This window comes from Bombina bombina, chromosome 8, assembly GCF_027579735.1.
Source record: "Bombina bombina isolate aBomBom1 chromosome 8, aBomBom1.pri, whole genome shotgun sequence".
Classification (NCBI taxonomy): Eukaryota; Metazoa; Chordata; class Amphibia; order Anura; family Bombinatoridae; genus Bombina; species Bombina bombina.
This window is the reverse complement of record NC_069506.1, coordinates 262,556,534-262,576,366: the sequence shown is the minus strand read 5'-3', so window position 1 is coordinate 262,576,366 and position 19,833 is coordinate 262,556,534. Positions and strand designations below refer to the sequence as shown.

Below are 19,833 nucleotides of genomic sequence, written 5' to 3'. Positions count from 1 at the left end.
TCCAATGGTAAATATTAGCGTTTCACAAACGTTAGGATTGACTTTCACTGTAAGAAGGAGGAAATCAGGTTTGTTTATTTCTAATTAGAGTAAAAAACACAAGTGAGAACTGGGGTAATCTAATTTACAGTGCTCTAGAAATATGTAAGCACACCAAATTGCCACCTTGCACATGTGAGATATCTGTATTAGCAGTCAAAGAATGGGAACCTGCTGGGGAATAAGCTTTTCGCTATCTTTATAACTTGACAAGCAGAGATGATCAGTCAATCTCCAAATCAGTCTTTTCTGACATACAACCTTATACACTTGCAGAATTATACACTAACTAATGAATCTGTATAGAGACATATCCATCTCATCTTTGTTCCTACATATGTATCTAAACTATTTACAGTGTCTGCCCCAGGATTTTTTAGCGGGTGCACCGACTAGCTGATTTAACTGACCACTCGGCTAAAATGTTAGTCAATATTAAAAATGTTCAATTTTTATTGTAGAAATCATCATTAAATACAATTATGTTAAATTATGCAATTAAGTTGTGCTTTGGAAAGCAGAAAATGATATAATATTAGCTACTTCATAATGCCCTCCAGCTGCTTCATAGTGCCACACGGCTACTTCATAATGCCCTCCGGCTAATTTATAGTGCCACACGGCTACTTCATAATGCCCTCTGGCTAATTCAGTGCCACACGGCTGCTTCATAATGCCCCCCAACTACTTCATAGTGCCACCCGGCTACTTCATAATGCCCCCAGCTACTTCATAGTGTCACTCAGCTACTTCATAGTGCCAACCGCCTGCTTCATAGTGCCCCCTGGATACTTCATAGTGCCAAGAAAGAAAAAAAAAGGGAAAACAGCACACCCTGTAAGAGGGGCACAGAGTTACAGACATGCCAGGTCCTGACTGTAATGCATCATTGTAGAAACTCCAGCCACCAAAGAATGCTATAAAAGACCTTTATTTTTCCATAGGTTGGGTCTAAAAACAGAGAGAACAACATATCAAGTCTGCAATGTGCATGACTAAGTGCCTATTGCAGACTTGAAACATTGTTCTCTCTGTTTTTAGACCCAACCTATGGAAAAATAAAGGTCTTTTAAACATTCTTTGGTGGATGGAGTTTCTACAATGATGTATTACTTCATAGTGCCAACTGCCTGCTTTATAGTGCCACACAGCTGCTTCATAGTGCCATACGACTGCTTCATAATGCCCTCCAGCTACTTCATATTGCCACACGGCTGCTTCATAATGCCCTCCGGCTACTTCATAGTGCCACACAGCTGTTTCATAATGCCAGTCGGCTACTTCATAATGCCATAGAGCTGCTTCATAGTGCCAAACAGCTGCTTCATAATGCCCTTTGGGTGCTTCATAGTGCCGCCCGGATACTTCATAATGCCACAAGGCTACTTCATAGTGCCACACAGCTGTTTCATAATGCCAGTCGGCTACGTCATAATGCCATAGGGCTGCTTCATAGTGCCAAACAGCTGCTTCATGATGCCCTTTGGCTGCTTCATAGTGCCGCCCGGATACTTCATAATGCCACACGGCTACTTCATAGTGCCACACAGCTGCTTCATAATGCCACACAGCTGCTTCATAGTGCCACTCGGCTGCTTCATAATGCCAAATGGGTGCTTTATAATGCCACACAGCTGCTTCATAGTGCCACACAGTTGCTTCATAGTGCCACACAGTTGCTTCATAATGCCCTCTGGCAACTTCATAGTGCCACCCAGCTACTTCATAGTGCCACCCGGCTGCTTCATAGTGCCACTCGGCTGCTTCATAATGCCAAATGGGTGCTTTATAATGCCACACAGCTGCTTCATAGTGCCACACAGTTGCTTCATAATGCCCTCTGGCAACTTCATAGTGCCACCCAGCTACTTCATAGTGCCACCCGGCTGCTTCATAGTGCCACCCGGCTGCTTCATAGTGCCACCCGGCTGCTTCATAGTGCCACCCGGCTGCTTCATAGTGCCACCCGGCTGCTTCATAGTGCCACCCGGCTGCTTCATAGTGCCACCCGGCTGCTTCATAGTGCCACCCGGCTGCTTCATAGTGCCACTCGGCTGCTTCATAGTGCCACCCGGCTGCTTCATAGTGCCACCCAGCTACTTCATAGTGCCACCCGGCTGCTTCATAGTGCCACTCGGCTGCTTCATAGTGCCACCCGGCTGCTTCATAGTGCCACCCAGCTACTTCATAGTGCCACCCGGCTGCTTCATAGTGCCACCCGGCTGCTTCATAGTGCCACTCGGCTGCTTCATAGTGCCACTCGGCTGCTTCATAGTGCCACTCGGCTGCTTCATAGTGCCACCCGGCTGCTTCATAGTGCCACACGGCTGCTTTATAGTGCCACCCGGCTGCTTCATAGTGACACACGGCTGCTTCATAGTGACACACGGCTGCTTCATAGTGCCACCCGGCTGCTTCATAGTGCCACCCGGCTGCTTCATAGTGCCACCCGGCTGCTTTATAGTGCCACCCAGCTGGCAAAGTTTTCAGTGGAGAACACTGTATTTATTTTGTCTTGTGTCATAAACCAAACAAACGGCATGCAATGTGCAGGGCCCATTACCCAAATATTTCTGCCAGATTTTGTTGTTTTTGGGGAATATAACATTATGTAACCACTTTTTTAGAATCACTACTAAAACAGCAAAGAAAAATAATTACCCTAAAAAATTATGACATCTTGCGGATTATACAAAACTCACAAATCTCATCTTCCTTAACTTAAACAACGTTTTACCTGATTTGGGACACTATTCTGTTGCAACGGGAGATTAGCAGGGGCAGAGTTAACCAGCATAGAGGTAAAAAAATTACTAAATGTCTGAGTATAAAAAACAAAGGCCTCTGTGAATTCAGCAGCTTCTTGAACTTCACTGTTGAGAGAGAAAAAAATGTAGAATAGAATCAATTGAATAGTTAAAAAACATGAATTACTTGCTATAAAATACTTCCACGTAAATTATCAGTCAATGTCCTCTTTTTATTGGAAGTTCAAACTTTAAACTGTGCTACACTCCTCAAAATGTGCCCAGTTATACTTGCATAATGCATGTAGTGTGTAGAAAAACGTGATAGTGGTGGCACAGCAATGGCTTTTTGCTCAAATTTTTTTTTTTTCCATCTAGACTTAAATATGATGCCCTTAAAAGGGACATTGAACACCTCAAGATATTAATATAAACTGTTTATTTGCACATAGTAAAACAACTTTGCAATATATGTTCATTATTTATTTTGTTCTCCTTTCCTGTAATTTAATTCTGAATATTGTGGGCTTTCCAATTCATGTTAAACATAGAAGTGAAGACACAACTATTTTCCACACAGTCATTGGTTGTTCACTATATTAAGTCATATATAACAATTCCTAATTGGCCTCAGTGTACCCTAAGTTACAATATGGTGATGCCCACTGCTTTATAAAAATTAAATGTACCCTTATTTTTTCAATATTTAAACAACTAATATATTTTTTACAAATACATGTACAAATTATTCTCAGTCTAATCTTTCAAACTATGATTTTTTTTTTGGTCCAGCTTATGAAGAATTCTACCTGAAAGCCAATACAGCGGTGGTAGCTTTCCCTACAAGCATTAATAATCTATTACCTGTGCAGTGTGCACAAACATGCATGTCCAGCTTATTCCAATTTCTAGCAGTTTTAACCTTACAGGATATGTACATATGCTCTGTGCACGTGCATCCAGACACTACACCTGCTCAGAAGGCATGAGTTGTATCAGTTACATCATTGCTGGCTCTCTGAGAAAGTGTTCAGTTTGAATGAGGGTGCAATGTTCTATGCACAATATAAGTTATTATCCGTACAGTGATAATTTTTATTAGAAGCACTTTTGCCAATATATTTATTGAAAAAAATGCTTCTTTGGAATAATGCACATTCCAATTGCAACTTGTAGGTGCTTTTAACGTATAACCATCCAATATATAATTTACCTCACTCATCACCTCTACCTATAATACCCTGTGAAATGTTGATATAACACAGTCGCCTATGGGTGCACGAATTATATGAAATTTAGAATAAATAATTCAAAATCTTTGTAGCTGGAAGTAAAGGTCTGGCTCTCTTACTAAAAGTGTGAAACTACAGGAATATAAAACCCCACAAAAGATTTCCATTCATACATACTAAGGGAAGCAAAGCATTTAAATAACACAGAGGGCCTGAGAAACAGCGAGATTGCAGACAGGTGAAAGTTTAACCTGACCATATCTTTGCAACTCGGGATTGATGAATAACTTTGCTGGCAGAATAGAAGATGAGAATAGTCCTATACCATTCAGGATGGCAAGAAATAAATATAAAAGGACGTTTTTTAAATATACATAGATGTATCCCCCTCACTATCTCCACTGATTCCCAAACTATTTACCCCAGTATGGTTCCAGGGGGTGAACTTGCTTGTGGCATAGTGGCTGGTAAGAAGGGCACTGGTATGTGCAGTCATTGGAAGCACTAAGCTGCAGAGGTACAAGCGCAGAAGGACGAGTGTGTTTATCTCTGTGTGATTACTAATACCAGGCCGAAAGTAATTCCATGACGCCACAGACAATTCCTACTGGTCAATACTGCTGGGTGATGAGAGAGATATAAGTACATGCTTCCTGCTATGCTAGAACTCAACATGATGGTGTATTTCAGTTTTTTTATAGAAGCATTTTTGTAATATACTGTACATGTATTAGCAAAATGCTTCTAATAAAAGCTGTAACTGTTTCAAAAGTGTATTTAAGTATGCACCGTACACCAGCATTTTTAACACAGCACATGCTCATAGAGTCTAAGGTGCTTGTATTATCTGGTAATGACTCAATTTTTTAATTGCTGACATGTTACAAGCCCCACTGTCATCCTTAGCAGCTGCAATATTTAAAATGCTGATGCACTGAGAATTTCTAGCTATACTTCACATGTACCTGCAGAGGAAAATTCTAACACTAAACCAGTGATAACTTTTACTAGAAACATTTTTGCTAATACATGTATAATGCAAATATGTTTCTGTTCAAACATTTAATTAATTTATGTGCTTAAATTCTGACTGTAATGTCCCTTTAATCATAAATAAATTACCTAGTGCGATAACTGTGTGGTCCAGGTTCATATTGTAGTTCAAATCTCTTCCCCTGTAAAGAAGAAATAAACATATTTAAAAAAAATAAAAAAAAATATGGCATCAAATCAATTAGCACTACACAGCTACCCACAATGCCAAGTTTTTTCGGTTCTAGATAAAAGTGCACTAATTATAACTCTTATTGTAATTCTATGACTAAAGAAATAGAATTGAGACATTTTGGGCAAACAAATATAAACTGGCGTTCTCTCACATACAAGACACTGCAAAAAACATGCCTGGTCCAGTGGTGCAGGGTTTACCAATATACCTCTCCTCTTTGTGTGCTGTGCGCTTTCCCCCCAATTCTGTCCAACTGCTTCATAGTAGCTCAATTCAAGGACTATTTTAATAGGGATAATAAAAACTAAAAATGTTCTTTTATGATTCATATAGAAAAAAGTTCCAATTGACTTCTATGATCAACATTGCTTCATCCCCATGATATTCTGTATTGAAGAGATACCTAGGTGTCTGGAGCACTAAATGGCAGGAGATAGTGCTGCCATCTAGTGCTCTTGAAAATGGATAACATTCTTGTAAAACTGCTGCCATATAGTGCTCCAGGCATGTACATGCTCCTGAGCTTCCATCCCTGCTTTTCAACAAAAGATACCAAGAGAAAGACGAAAATGTAATAATTGAAGTAAATGAAAAGGTTGTTTAAAATTGTATGGATCATGAAAGGAAAAAAATGTGGGTTTAATGTCCTTTAAAAGTGTCTTGAAACCCAAGAATTTTCTTTCATGATTCAGATAGAGCATACAATTCTAAACAACGTCCCATTGTACTTTTCTTATCTAATTTGCTTTGTTCTCTTGGTGTCCGTTGTTGAAAAACATAATTTATGTAAGAACTTACCTGATAAATTCATTTCTTTCATATTGGCAAGAGTCCATGAGCTAGTGATGTATGGGATATACAATACTGCCAGGAGGGGCAAAGTTTCCTAAACCTCAAATTGCCTTTAAACACACCCTCACCACAACCAAAATTCAGTTTAACAGATAGACAAGTAGTGGGGTGATAGAAAAAGGAGTAAAAAGCATCAACAAAAGGAACTGGAAATATAATTGTGCTTTATACAAAAAAACATAACCACCATAAAAAAGGTGGGTCTCATGGACTCTTGCCAATATGAAAGAAATGAATTTATCAGGTAAGTTATTACATAAATTATGTTTTCTTTCATGTAATTGGCAAGAGTCCATGAGCTAGTGACGTATGGGATAGTAATACCCAAGATGTGGTACTCCACAGAAGAGTCACTAGAGAGGGAGGGATAAAAATAAAAACAGCCATTTTCCACTGAAAAAATTAAATTCACATCCAAAAAAATATGTTTTTCTCATAATGGAAAAGAAAAATCTTAAAACATAAGCAGAGGAATCAAACTGAAACAGCTGCCTGAAGAACTTTTCTACCAAAAACTGCTTCCAAAGAGGCAAATACATCAAAACGGTAGAATTTAGGAAATGTATGCAAAGAAGACCAAGTTGCTGCTTTGCAAATCTGATCAACTGAAGCTTCATTCTTAAAAGCCCACAAAGTGGAAATCGATCTAGTAGAATGAGCTGTGATTCTCTGAGGCGGGGCCTGACCCGACTCCAAATAAGAATGATGAATCAAAAGATTTAACCAGGATGCCAAGGAAATGGCAGAAGCTTTCTGACCTTTCCTAGAACCAGAAAAGACAACAAATAGACTAGAAGTCTTCCTGAAATATTTAATAGCTTCAACATAATATTTCAAAGCTCTTACAACATCCAGAGAATGTAAGGATCTCTCCAAATAATTCTTAGGATTAGGACACAAAAAGGAAACAACAATTTCCCTATTAATGTTGTTAGAATTCACAACTTTAGGTAAAAATGTAAATGAAGTCCGCAAAACTGCCTTATCCTGATGTGAAAATCAGAAAAGGAGACTCACAAGAAAGAGCAGATAATTTGGAAACTCTTCTAGCAGAAGAGATAGCCAAAAGGAAAAACACTTTCCAAGAAAGTAGTTTAATATCCAAAGAATGCATAGGCTCAAAAGCAGGAGCCTGTAAAGTCTTCAAAACCAAATTAAGACTCCAAGGAGTAGAGATTGATTTAATGACAGGCTTGATACAGATGAAAGCCTGCACAAAACAGTGAGTATCAGGAAGCTTAGCAATCTTTCTGTGAAATAAAACAGAAAGAGCAGAGATTTGTCCCTTCAAGGAACTTGCAGACAAACCTTTATCCAAACCATCCTGAAGAAACTGTAAAATTCTAGGAATTCTAAAAGAATGACAGGAGAATTTATGAGAAGAACACCATGAAATATAAGTCTTCCAAACTCGATAATAAATCTTCCTAGAAACAGATTTACGAGCCTGCAACATAGTATCAATCACTGAGTCAGAGAAACCTCTATAACTAAGCACTAAGCGTTCAATTTCCATACCTTCAAATTTAATGATTTGAGATCCTGATGGAAAAACGGTCCTTGAGACAGAAGGTCTTGTCTTAAAGGAAGTGGCAAAGGTTGGCAACTGGACACCCGCACAAGATCCGCATACCAGAACCTGTGAGGCCATGCTGGAGCTACCAGGAACACAAATGATTGTTCCATGATGATCTTGGAGATCACTCTTGGAAGAAGAACTAGAGGCGGGAAGATATAAGAAGGTTGGTAAAACCAAGGAACTGCTAACGCATCCACTGACTCCGCCTGAGGATCCCTGGACCTGAACAAGCACCTGGGAAGTTTTTTGTTTAGATGGGAAGCCATTAGATCTATTTAGGGAAGACCCCCGAAAAACATCTGGATGGAGAGACCACTCCCCTGGATGTAAAGTTTGACGGCTGAGATAATCCGCTTCCCAATTGTCTAAACCTGTGATATGTACCGCAGAAATTAGAGCTGGATTCCGCCCAAGAAAGTATCCGAGATACTTCTTTCATAGCTAGGGGACTGTGAGTCCCACCCTGAAGACTGACATATGCCACAGCTGTGATATTTTCTGTCTGAAAACACATGAATGGTTCTCTCTTCAACAGAGGCCAAACCTGAAGAGCCCTGAAAATAGCACAGAGCTCTAAAATATTGATTGGTAACCTAGCCTCTTGAGATTTCCAAACCACTTCTGCTGTCAGAGATCCCCACATAGCTCCAACCCGAAAGACTTGCATCTGTTGTGATTACAGTCAAGGTTGGACGAACAAAAGAGGCCTCTTGAACTATACAATGGTGATCTAACCACCAAGTCAGAGAGAGTCGAACATTGGGATTTAAGGATATTAATTGTGATATCTTTGTATAATCCCTGCACCACTGATTCAGCATACAAAGCTGAAGAGCTCTCATATGAAAACGAACAAAGGGGATTGCGTCCGATGCTGCAGTCATGAGACCTAAAACTTCCATGCACATAGCCACTGAAGGGAATGACTGAGACTGAAGGTTTCGACAAGCTGAAACCAATTGTATTCGTCTCTTGTCTGTTAGAGACAGAGTCATGGACACTGAATCTATCTGGAAACCTAAAAAGGTGAGCCTTGTCTGAGGAATCAAGGAATTTTTTGGTAAATTGATCCTCCAAGCAAGTCTTCGAAGACACAACACTAGTTCTCTAAAAAAACTCCCTTCCCTCAGTGACAGTTGAAATAATCGAATCCAACTGAGAACCAATTAAATTATTACCTTGGAAAGAAAGAGATAGTAATCTAGACTTAGATACCATGTCAGCATTCCAATATTTGAGCCACAAAGCTCTTCTAGCTAAAATAGCTAAAGACATAGATTTAACATCAATATTGATGATATCAAAAATAGCATCACAGATAAAATGATTAGCATGTTGAAGCAAGTGAACAATGCTACACAAATCAGGATCTGTTTCCTGTTGCGCTAAGCTTTCCAACCAAAAAGTAGATGCAGCTGCAACATGTAGCCAGAATAAATAAGCTTTCCTTAGATAAGATTCAAGTTTCCTATCTAAAGGGTACTTAAAAGAAGTACTATCTTCCATAGGAATAGTAGTACGTTTGGCAAGTGTAGCAATAGCCCCATCAACTTTGGGGATTTTTTCCCAAAACTCCAATGTAACTGCTGGCAAAGGATACAACTTTTTAAACCTAGAAGAAGGAATAAAAGAAGTACCAGGCCTATTCCATTCCTTTGAAATCATATCAGAAATAGCTTTAGGAACTGGAAAAACCTATGGAGTAACCACAGGAGGTTTATAAACAGAATTTAAATGTTTACTAGTTTTAGTATCAAGAGGACTAGTTTCCTCAATATTCAAAGTAATCAACACCTCTTTTAACAAGGAACAAATATACTACATCTTAAAGAGATAAGTAGATTTGTCAGTGTCAATATCTGAGGTAGGATCTTCTGAACCAGATAGATCCTCATCAGAGGAGGATAATTCATTATGTTGTCGGTCATTTGAAATTTCATTAACTTTATGAGAAGTTTTAAAAGACCTTTTATGTTTATTAGAAGGCGGAATAGCAGACAAAGCCTTCTGAATCGCATCAGCAATAAAATCTTTTATATTCATATGGGATATCATGTACATTAGATGTTGAAGGAACAACAGGCATTGTACTAGTACTGATGGATACATTCTCTGCATGTAAAAGCTTATGACAACTGTTACATACTACAGCTGGAGATATAATCTCCGCTAATTTACAACAAATACACTTAGCTTTGGTAGAACTGTTATCAAGCAGCAGGGTTCCAACAGTGGTTTCAGAGACAGGATCAGATTGAGACATCTTGCAAATGTAAGAGAAAAAAACAACATATAAAGCAAAATTATCAATTTCCTTATATGGCAGTTTCAAGAATGGGAAAAATGCAAACAGCATAGCCCTCTGAGAATAAAAAAAGGCAAGAGGCATATAGGAAGTGGGGTTTTAATAATTAAATTATTTGGCGCCAAGTATGACGCACAACGCAAAATGAAATTTTTTGGTGCTAACAACATCCGTAAATGACGCAACTCGCTTCATGGCAGACGCAACCTTGTGCAAGGAAACCTGGCGTCAACTAAGACCCCGGAAGAGACAAATTTATTCAAAATATTCTTGTGCCAAGAATGACGCAATAAATATCAGCATTTTGCGACCTTGCAAGCCTAATTTTGCCCGCGAAAATTTATGAAAAAGCAGTCAATTTGAAGAAAAGACTATACCCCAGGTAAGAAAAAATAACTTCCTAAATACATATATTTAAAACTTTATAATAATACATAATGTGCCAAACCATAGCTGAGAGTGTCTTAAGTAATGAAAACATACTTACGAAAGACACCCATCCACATATAGCAGATAGCCAAACCAGTACTGAAAAAGTATCAGTAGAGGTAATGGAATATGAGAGTATATCGTCGATCTGAAAAGGGAGGTAGGACATGAATCTCTACGACCGATAACAGAGAACCTTTGAAAAGATTTCCCGTGAGGAAAACCATAGAATCAATAGGCGATACTCTCTTCACATCCCTCTGACAAACACTGTACTCTGAGAGGAATCAGGCTTCAAAATGCTGAGAAGCGCATATCACAGAAAAAAATCAAGCACAAACTTACTTCACCACCTCCATAGGAGGCAAAGTTTGTAAAACTGAATTGTGGGTGTGGTGAGGGGGTGTATTTATAGGCATTTTGAGGTTTGGGAAACTTTGCCCCTCCTGGTAGGACTGTATATCCCATACGTCACTAGCTCATGGACTCTTGCCAATTACATGAAAGAAAGCATACCTAGGTAGGCTTTGGAGCTGGGAACTAGCTGCTGATTGGTGGCTACTTGATGTGGTCAGCTAGCACCCAGTAGTGCATTGCTGCTCTTTCAAGAAAGGATACTAAGAGAATAAAGCAAAATTGATAATAGAAGTAAATTGGCAAGTGGTTTACAAATGTATGCTCTATCTGAATCATGAAAGAAAATGTAAGATTTCATATCCCTTTAAGGCCTCCTTGGTGCCCTTGCAGATGAGTTTGTCAACCTTTCCTTTAAATTATTAATCTTTTGTAACTTTATTATGTTTTATTAACTTGAAAATTACAACTTGCCTGTAGAATGTGATTTCTAAAATACACGTTGATCTTCAAAAGGAAAGGAAAGTCAAAATTAAACTTGCATGATTAAGATGCATGTGGGGGGCATGTCTAAGCAGCAGCCATAGTCGGAAGCTAATTCAAGCAGCTCTTCTGGTCATCTACACTATCCGCTGATTTTCTCCCTACTATTATGCCATCCTGCAGCACAATTCTAAGCATCAAACAAGGAGAAGATCCTGAGGGGAATGATACCTATATTGTAACATTTCTAGCTCCAGAAGACATATACCGATTAAGATTGTATTCAACGGCCTAATCCTACATTCTATCTTCGCATCTTACATCTAGCTGGGTAACAGCCGTATTCCTTATAGCCCATGATGGAGGAGTCCTACTTAAACATAATCACTCTGCTGGAGAGATTGGGACGTAAGGCTGAAAGGCGGTTTAACAAACTCCGGGGCATTGTCAGAGTTACGCACATGCAACATGGCGTCAGCCAATCAACAAGCGAGATCTCTAAAATTACGAAGCTGATGGATGATCCGATCATCTCTCAGTGCCCTTTATCGATTCAGGAGGGGATAGTCAGAAGGTCCTCAGAATGCACTGTCTCTGATAGTATAGATCACAGAACTACACTACGCTACGCAGTCAGCACATCACACCTCTCTGAAAATACGCCGAAGATGGAAAGGACTGCTCCAATCTCCATGCTACAGCTCCTTCAGCGATCTACACTTCCCAGCCTATGCTCCCGAGATGAACTGAAATATAATCATCTACCCCTGAGCACGTCCGGGGGAGGTGCGGCCGACTCCTGCAGGCGAGTTTCAGACAATTTCTACTACTCTAGGGGAAGTCACATGGAATGTGATGGAGGAGACTGGTCAGCCACTGTGTTGCCGTCGCAGATGAAAAGACAAACAGGAACCGGCTCCCTTGGTGCATCAGAATGCCTATTATAGTTGACAGCCTTGGACATGCCGCAACCGAGTTGTGAGGGGACAAATAACCACTATAAAAGGCAAAATAAAAACCGCTCTGGTGTAGAGTAAGCTGAAGAGCTTTATAAAATTACAAAGTAAGCCTACGTACTGAATCTCTTTAGTTTCATAGAGGCATCGACACCTTATCTTGATTGAACTCCATAGTTTCATTTCTGTTTTATCGTACAGGTCTAATCTCCTATTAACCCCCCTGCACTACAATAACTGGCTGCAGTCAAATTATATATCTCTTTTTTCAATATTAAAAGAGAAATCAAGGTGATTTGAAGAGACCGCAAAGGCTTACATAAGCTAATGTCAGGATATATTTGGGTTGTGCTCCAAGTTTCCTTATGTATTTCTGACTGCTTGTCTTTAATCAGACGATTCTTTTTCCATAGGATCTAAGTGTTGCATGAAGACTGACTTGTCTGATCTCCCAGAGGACACTTGATTATGTGGCTTACTATATATCTCTATATATTACTAATGGTACCCTTTCTTAATGTACAGTAGATTACTGCTTTAAGATAATAATACCTATCTGACTTTAGAAATGTTTGTTTGTTTTTTAGTTTAAGGGGCATTATTTTCATCCTCATTAAATATCTCCGCCCTTTTAGTTGAGCCCTGGAGTGTCAAGAATTTAATCCACACATTAATAGCTTTCAGTTTAGCTTATATCTAAGTGAGCCATGTTTATATACTCCTATATTCTATAAGCCCGATGTATAGTTTATATTACTATATTGGCCAGTCACCGCCATTTTTATATGGTTGAGTAACTCCCCTATGCTACTCTATATGATAGGGAATTCCTGCATCTAGGGGACAAATAGCGTAAAAAATCTCAAATTTAGGCTGGATATCCGATGTCCCACTACTTTAAGAAGGCCAATGTGCTCACTCCATCAATAGGGACATAAAATTGACATTGGGGATAATATTTTCCTTTAAAATCTGCTAATTCCATACTATATAAATTGCTCAAGAGTGGCCTTTTCCTCCTCATAAAGAGGTAATCTGCTACTTAACCAGATACTGTGCCCTCAATCAACCAGCTTTATGGTCCTGTATCTTTTAGTTATACCATATGGTTATACAACTATATTATATAAGTTGCGTCAGGTAATCTATGGATACTCCTCTTACTTATGCAATTACCCAAGCGGTACTGTGACTTCATATTATTCATATATATTACACCCTAAGTGGTGCTTACCCGCTGTACACTATCAGCTATTATTAAGCCCAAGAGTGGCTGCCAATCTGACTATCATCTGTTTCTTAGTTTTCCGACCATAGGGTCCATAAAGGGTCATCCAAATAGTCAGCCATTTAAGCTACCTTATTTATGAAATAGAGGTTAGGGAAGCCTATTCATTGTCATTCATTGTTATTTTCTTTTCTTTACATATTTTAATGTTTATTGAACAATGGTATACGTGGCCTTACTGTCACAGGGCTATCGTATGTTGTTTTCATTGCTAAACCTCAATAAAAAACTATTTAAAAAATAAAAATAAAGATAGAGCATGTTATTTCAAGGCACTTTTAAATTCACTTCTATTATCCAATGTACTTTGCTCTCTTGTCATCCATTGTTGGAAAAAAAAATGCACATATCCTAAACTAGTGGGAGCTGCTGCTAATTGGTACCTGCACACATTTGTCTCTTGTGATTGGCTAACTAGATGTGTTCAGTAGTGCATTGCTGCTCCTTCTGCAAAGGATAACAAAGGAATTAAGCAGATTTGATAATAGAAATTATTTGAAAAGTTGTTTAAAATTGTATGTTTTATCCAAATCATGAATGTGCAAAACAGGGGTCGCGAACATACATGAAACATGAGCCAGACACACAATTCTTTTTTAGGTGCCAAGGTTATCATAGAAAGCTCATAACATATTCATATGGAAGGCAGAAGTTACAAGCTGTTTCTTATTGTATCGTAGCCCTCATCTAGACAGCAAAAGCTCACCCTATATTTTAAGTTTATGATACCAATGAAATGCAGAGGACATAAACAATACTATCATTTGACAATTAATACATAGAAAGTAAAAGGCCTCTAATTAAAACAACATACTAGGTGCAAAAATGTTTTGCTGCGTTAGTGTTTATTTATGTAATTTACTAATGCTTGCACCGAACTATAGGGTATATTCTAACTCTTTAGAAAAGCTTAGCAATACTTTTTTTCTAGAATATTTAAGTACATAGAAATTTTTGAGGTTAAATATTTAGCTAAGTTTTTCTAAAGAATTGGAATACACACATATGTGTTTAACACCTGCACTTGCATTAAAGGAATAGTATAGTCAAAATTCAACTTTTATGATTTAGATAGAGCATGCAATTTTAAGCAACTTTCTAATTTACTCCTATTATCAATTTTTATTTGTTCTCTTGCTATCTTTATTTGAATGTAAGCTTAGGAGCCGGCCCATATTTGGTTAAGCACCTGGGTAGAGCTTACTGATTGGTGGCTACATTTAGACACCAATCAGAAAGGGCTACCCGGGTGCTGAACCAAAAATGGGCCATCTCCCATGTTTACATTCCTGCTTTTTAAAATAAAGATACCAAGAGAACGAAGACAAACTGATAATAGGAGTAAATTAAAAAGTTGCTTAAAATTGCATGCTCTTTCTGAATCATGAAACTTTAATTTTGACTCGACTATCCCTTTAAACATATAGCTGAAGTCCTTCAACAGCCGTGCTGCTAAGCAGGTCCTGAAAAAGACACAGCAATGCTTTACGGCTCCCAAGCTGAACTTCAGCCATGTGTTTAACCCCATAATACAGTGGGGATAGTTAAATAAACTTTTGCATAAGACTACCCTGAAGATTATACACAACACAATAGATATATAGAGGTTGCTTCAATAGGCCTTGTGGTTCTTATCTGCCATCCCAGAGGCAGAACTTTTATTCACTTTCTGCAATGAGATTTTTTTGTGATCATATTTCTGCAGGTCATTTTGAAATAAAATTCAATTTTAAATTAGACAGTTACACTAAAGCACCAGCTCAATTGCAATGTGTTGATTAACTGGAGAGTAAAGCAATGTTTTTAAAATGTTTCAAATGTTTTTCCTTTTCTCTTGTAGTAATAAAAAAGGGTGCATTGCTCACAAGAACATCTTACACTCAGAAGTCACAGCTTAGACAAGGAAAGGCTAGGGGGCGAGGTTGAAAAAATCCCTGAGAGTGAGTCAACAATAAATGCACTGCTGCTTTGCAGGGCTGCTCCATACTTGACTGTTTTCTTCAAACAGCACTTTGCCCTAGATACACTGTGTTGAGGAAAACATACACAGTGCAGCCAGGGCAAAGCTCTGTTTAAAGAGAATAATCTAATGTAGAGCAGTGCTGCAAGTGAAAGTGCTAAGTTTCTGCATGTGTCACATTCTTTCTGCAGACATGCTGCATTTTCTGCAGTGACATCTCAGATCACAGCATGCACTGCCTTGGGGTCTGCCATCAGTATGTACTTCTGACATTTCTGCCGACCATTACATTGTTTTCATCTTGCACACTTTACAACTTTACTGATATTTACATACTGGTCCAGCAAGTGCAAAGACTTTTCCATTCAGCCTTTCGTAACACCTGTCCGTAGATGACCAGTCAGGAAATTCAATATAACCGTAACCAGACGGCATTCTGTGAGAAAGGAAGGAGAGGAAATAACAGGTGAATTTTCACAGACGTTTTTTGGGACATATGGAAGAGAGGAAAGGATAAAGCAAATAATTTGGAAACCAGTAAAGAAAGACATAAATGAAGACTGTAACAAGTTGGGAGCCATTGAAAAAATGAATGAATAAACCTATTAAAAACAAGGGCACTTTAATTCATCAAAATTGACATTTCACTGTTTTCTTCAAAAACATACCTTTTAATCCTGACAGCCGCTGTAGCGCTTCCCCCGCTCATCACAATCCCTCTTCGCGGGTCCAAAATGATGAATCCGGCTTCCTCCAATCACAGCGTTGCATCAGGCCAAGATTCGAGGAAGCCGGATTCATTATTTCTGACGTCTGCAGAGGCTTCCGACGGCCGGGGGAAAATCGCTGGAGCAGCTCTCAGGATTAAAAGGTAAGTTTTTGAAGAAAACAGTGAAATGTCAATTTTGATGAATTAAAGTGCCCTTGTTTTTAATAGGTTTATTAAAAACTGGGCACTAATTCATCAAAATGGACCTTGACTTTAAAATAGAAAAAAAAAAAGTTAGCGACTATATTAATGCACTATTTATACATGCATTGCGGTAGTTAACAACTGTAAACTTGACCTTCAATTTAAAGGGACAGTCTACAATATATTTTTTTTTTTTATGAATAGATAGTATATACACGTATGATGTGGCTCATAAAAACCAAACCTGTGTATTACCCCTATTTTACTCACCCTGTAAATGAATTGCGATGTATTGTAACATTTACAACGTTCTCACCCCTTGACCGTAAAGCATTGAAAAGGAACCCCTCTGACATTTCTGGGTCAAGCTGTTTGACATAAAAAAAAAAAAAAAAAAAAACTTGTGACAGTTTTGAAGAAGGCAAAACACTGTTATTGAATAATATGAGAAGAGAAAAAATGCTTCAGTGGGCTTTTTAAACACTAACTTTCATTAGATAGTGTTATTTTATAGCAAATTAAGGAATAGAATTTGGATATTTCTGAAAATTTAAAGAAAAGCTTGATCAGAAAATATCAATCCTCTGATGCAACGCACTCCAGTGGTAATAACAAAACTTGTGGAGATTTACTTTTGTTTTACCAATAGTTAAAAATATAAAGAAATAATGATTAAACTGAAAGGTGTCACCTCCAGAACATTTATGTAAATATGAAGTGAAAGAAAAATCCATATTCAGTTTTGTCACCTTTTCCCCCTCCAGGAACTTCAGGACAATACATCTGAGAAGAATACATGTCAATCAAAACAATGCATTGAACAGGAGCAAGCAGACGTTCCCTACTCAGCTTAAAAGGACATGGTAATATAGAATGATAAATCGTATATATAAAAACAACTCTGCAATATACTTCCATTATTTATTTTGTCCCCTTTTCCTGTAATACCATTCTGAAATTGTGAGCTTTTCAGTTCCTGTTAAAAAAAAACCCAGTTATATTACACACAGCCATTGGCTGCACACTCTAGTGACCTATTTATAACTGTCCGCCACAGTAGAGAAGATAACCTAAGTTACAACATGGCTGCTCCCATTGTTTTATAGACACTAAAACGTTACACTTATTTTGTCAATATTTAAACATCTAATAAAACTTTTAAAAAAGACATCTACCGTATATGTTATTCTCAGATGAATCCTTTCTTTGAATGCATTATTCTAGCTAGCATTTATTTAGTGTTTAATGACCCTTTAAATTGTGAAGTATATGATCACAACAACATGTGCACTTTAGTTTTCTCCATTCTACACATGAAAAATGGAGAAAACCACAATGCAATGCGTGGCAGTGTCATCGCCTAGGAAACAAACTTGATAGGAAACTTGAGAAAAAGTTATCATTACTCTCTTGGAGAGAATGAAAAATAGCGAAGCAGGGGGCAAATGCACATTCTTTGATATATATATTTTTTTTTATTTACAGACAGTGAAAGTGATGTAGAAAAGTGTGATGGTCACTTCCATGTTCCTTTAAAAAGCCATTAAACCTAACTTTCTTGATTCAGACAATTGTAAACAACTTTCAAATTAACTTCTATTGTCAAATGTGCTTCATTCTCTTGGAATCCTTTGTTGAAGGAACAACAATGCATTACTGGAAGCTAGATGAACACATCAATGAACCAATGGCAAGTGGCATATGTGTACAGACACCAATCACCATCTGGCTCCCAGTAGTCCATTGATGCAATAAAGGATACCAAGAGAATGACACAAATTAGATAATAGAAGTAAATTGGAAAGTTGCTTAACATTGCATGCCCTGTCTGAATCATATAATTTGTGTCATTACTGCTTCTTTATGAGGACATTCTAATATTACTTGTATTATTAATAACAATAATAAAATGCTCTAGTTAATTTGATTATATATTATTTCATGAATGTCTGTTGTTAACTGTGTGTTTAACTCCTGCAAGGGGTGTATAAAATGCCTTTTTTTAAAAAAAAATGACTTTATTAAAGGGATATGAAACTCAAATGTTTTCTTTCATGATGCCTAACCTACCTTGTACCATGGCATAAAGTATAAGTGATAAATAATGTGTTGTCTATCAACTATATCAGTAACCAAAGCCGTTGTGTTAATTCTGTAGCACATATAAGTAGCAGGAGATCACTTACATCTCCTATTATTAGTCTCGGCATTCCAGCGTTCTAGGCCAAAAGCCTCCGGAGTTTCCTATCATCAGTAACGCTATAACAGCTGCACTAGCTTCTGTTTCCCCAGACCAACTGCAACCCTTGTGCCCGCCCACTTACAGACAAAAAGTACCAACCAACCAGACTTGCTACCGCCCACCTCATCATAAAGAGCAGCCAATAGGCAGAGAGGGACAATACAGCTGTCGATATTAGGAAGCGTGTTCTAAAGAGGAAACTAATGTTAGCGAATGTGAGGAGCGCGCGCATGTTCTCAGCACGAGCACAATTTGCGTTATTGTGATGGGAGAAAGGAGAAAAGGCAGGGAACAGAAGAAGCAATACGATTATTATGAACGTAATGTCCATAAACAGTGAAACAGAGCAGATTAGTGTATGGTTCTATTGAGTATTCATGGAGTACACTGTAGCCACTAAGCTAGAAGAGAATGTGTATTGGTGGTGAAAGTAGCGGTACCGAATAGGGTCGTGTTACTGGATGCTCAGGTGGTCTAATAAGGTTTAAATAAGTCGACTGCATTACGGATACATTTACAGAAAGATGTAAATGACAAAAATGGAAAGGCGTATTAAAATAAGGATATATAGATTTATATGTACAGAAGTAGTGAATACAGAATAGAACACAAGTTTTATGACTTGAAATTAAAGGGACATGAACCCCAGCATTTTTCTTTCAGATAGAGTATACATTTGTAAACAACTTTCTGATTTACTTCTATTGTGTATTTTTCTTCATTCACTTGGTATGTGTTGTTGAAACAAAAAACACACAGGAGGGCGCTCAAAGCGAGGTTAAATAACAAGTGATCAATAAATTAAAAGGAAAAAATATATACATATATATTGGTGAAAATGCTGATGAATTAAATAATTACGGATTATTCAAATCTCAGTATCCAGGTGCTAAACAGAGAAATGACTCATAAAATATCAAAAAGATATAATGAATAAAAAATATAATATTATAAAAATCAGACCAAATATCCTAAAAATATTCAAATATCCAGAAAATAAACGTATAAGAAGTGGGCGTTCAGTGCGGTATAAGAGTAGCTACAAATATATACAATACGTTCAATAAATTAGAGTGTTTAGATACACTTAGGTGTTACACATGATAAAATACACATCGCAATAAACCCATAAAATTATTAGATAGCAAATAAAATTTATATATAATGCGGGACGTCTCCCAGAAATAACACCTCATAAATGTTACAAGTCCAGAGTAGGTAATAAC

The 19,833-nt window shown here is 37.8% G+C and overlaps 1 protein-coding gene across 9 annotated transcripts in view; it reads right to left on the bottom strand.

The window, feature by feature from the left end:
* The window catches only part of LOC128639111 (tRNA selenocysteine 1-associated protein 1-like), a 159,151-nt gene extending 140,477 nt beyond the window's left edge, over positions 1–18,674 (bottom strand). For all 9 annotated transcript variants that reach the window (XM_053691270.1, XM_053691272.1, XM_053691277.1 and 6 more), the window contains exons 1-5: positions 18,552–18,674; positions 16,636–16,733; positions 15,789–15,888; positions 5,141–5,193; positions 2,777–2,912 (exon numbers count right to left, since the gene is read on the bottom strand). In XM_053691270.1, coding sequence (XP_053547245.1) covers positions 2,777–2,912; positions 5,141–5,193; positions 15,789–15,888; positions 16,636–16,733; positions 18,552–18,575 — 411 coding nt within the window. In that variant the 5' untranslated portion in view covers positions 18,576–18,674. The remainder of the gene's footprint in view (positions 1–2,776; positions 2,913–5,140; positions 5,194–15,788; positions 15,889–16,635; positions 16,734–18,551) is intronic.
* Between the last annotated feature and the right edge of the window lie 1,159 nt (positions 18,675–19,833).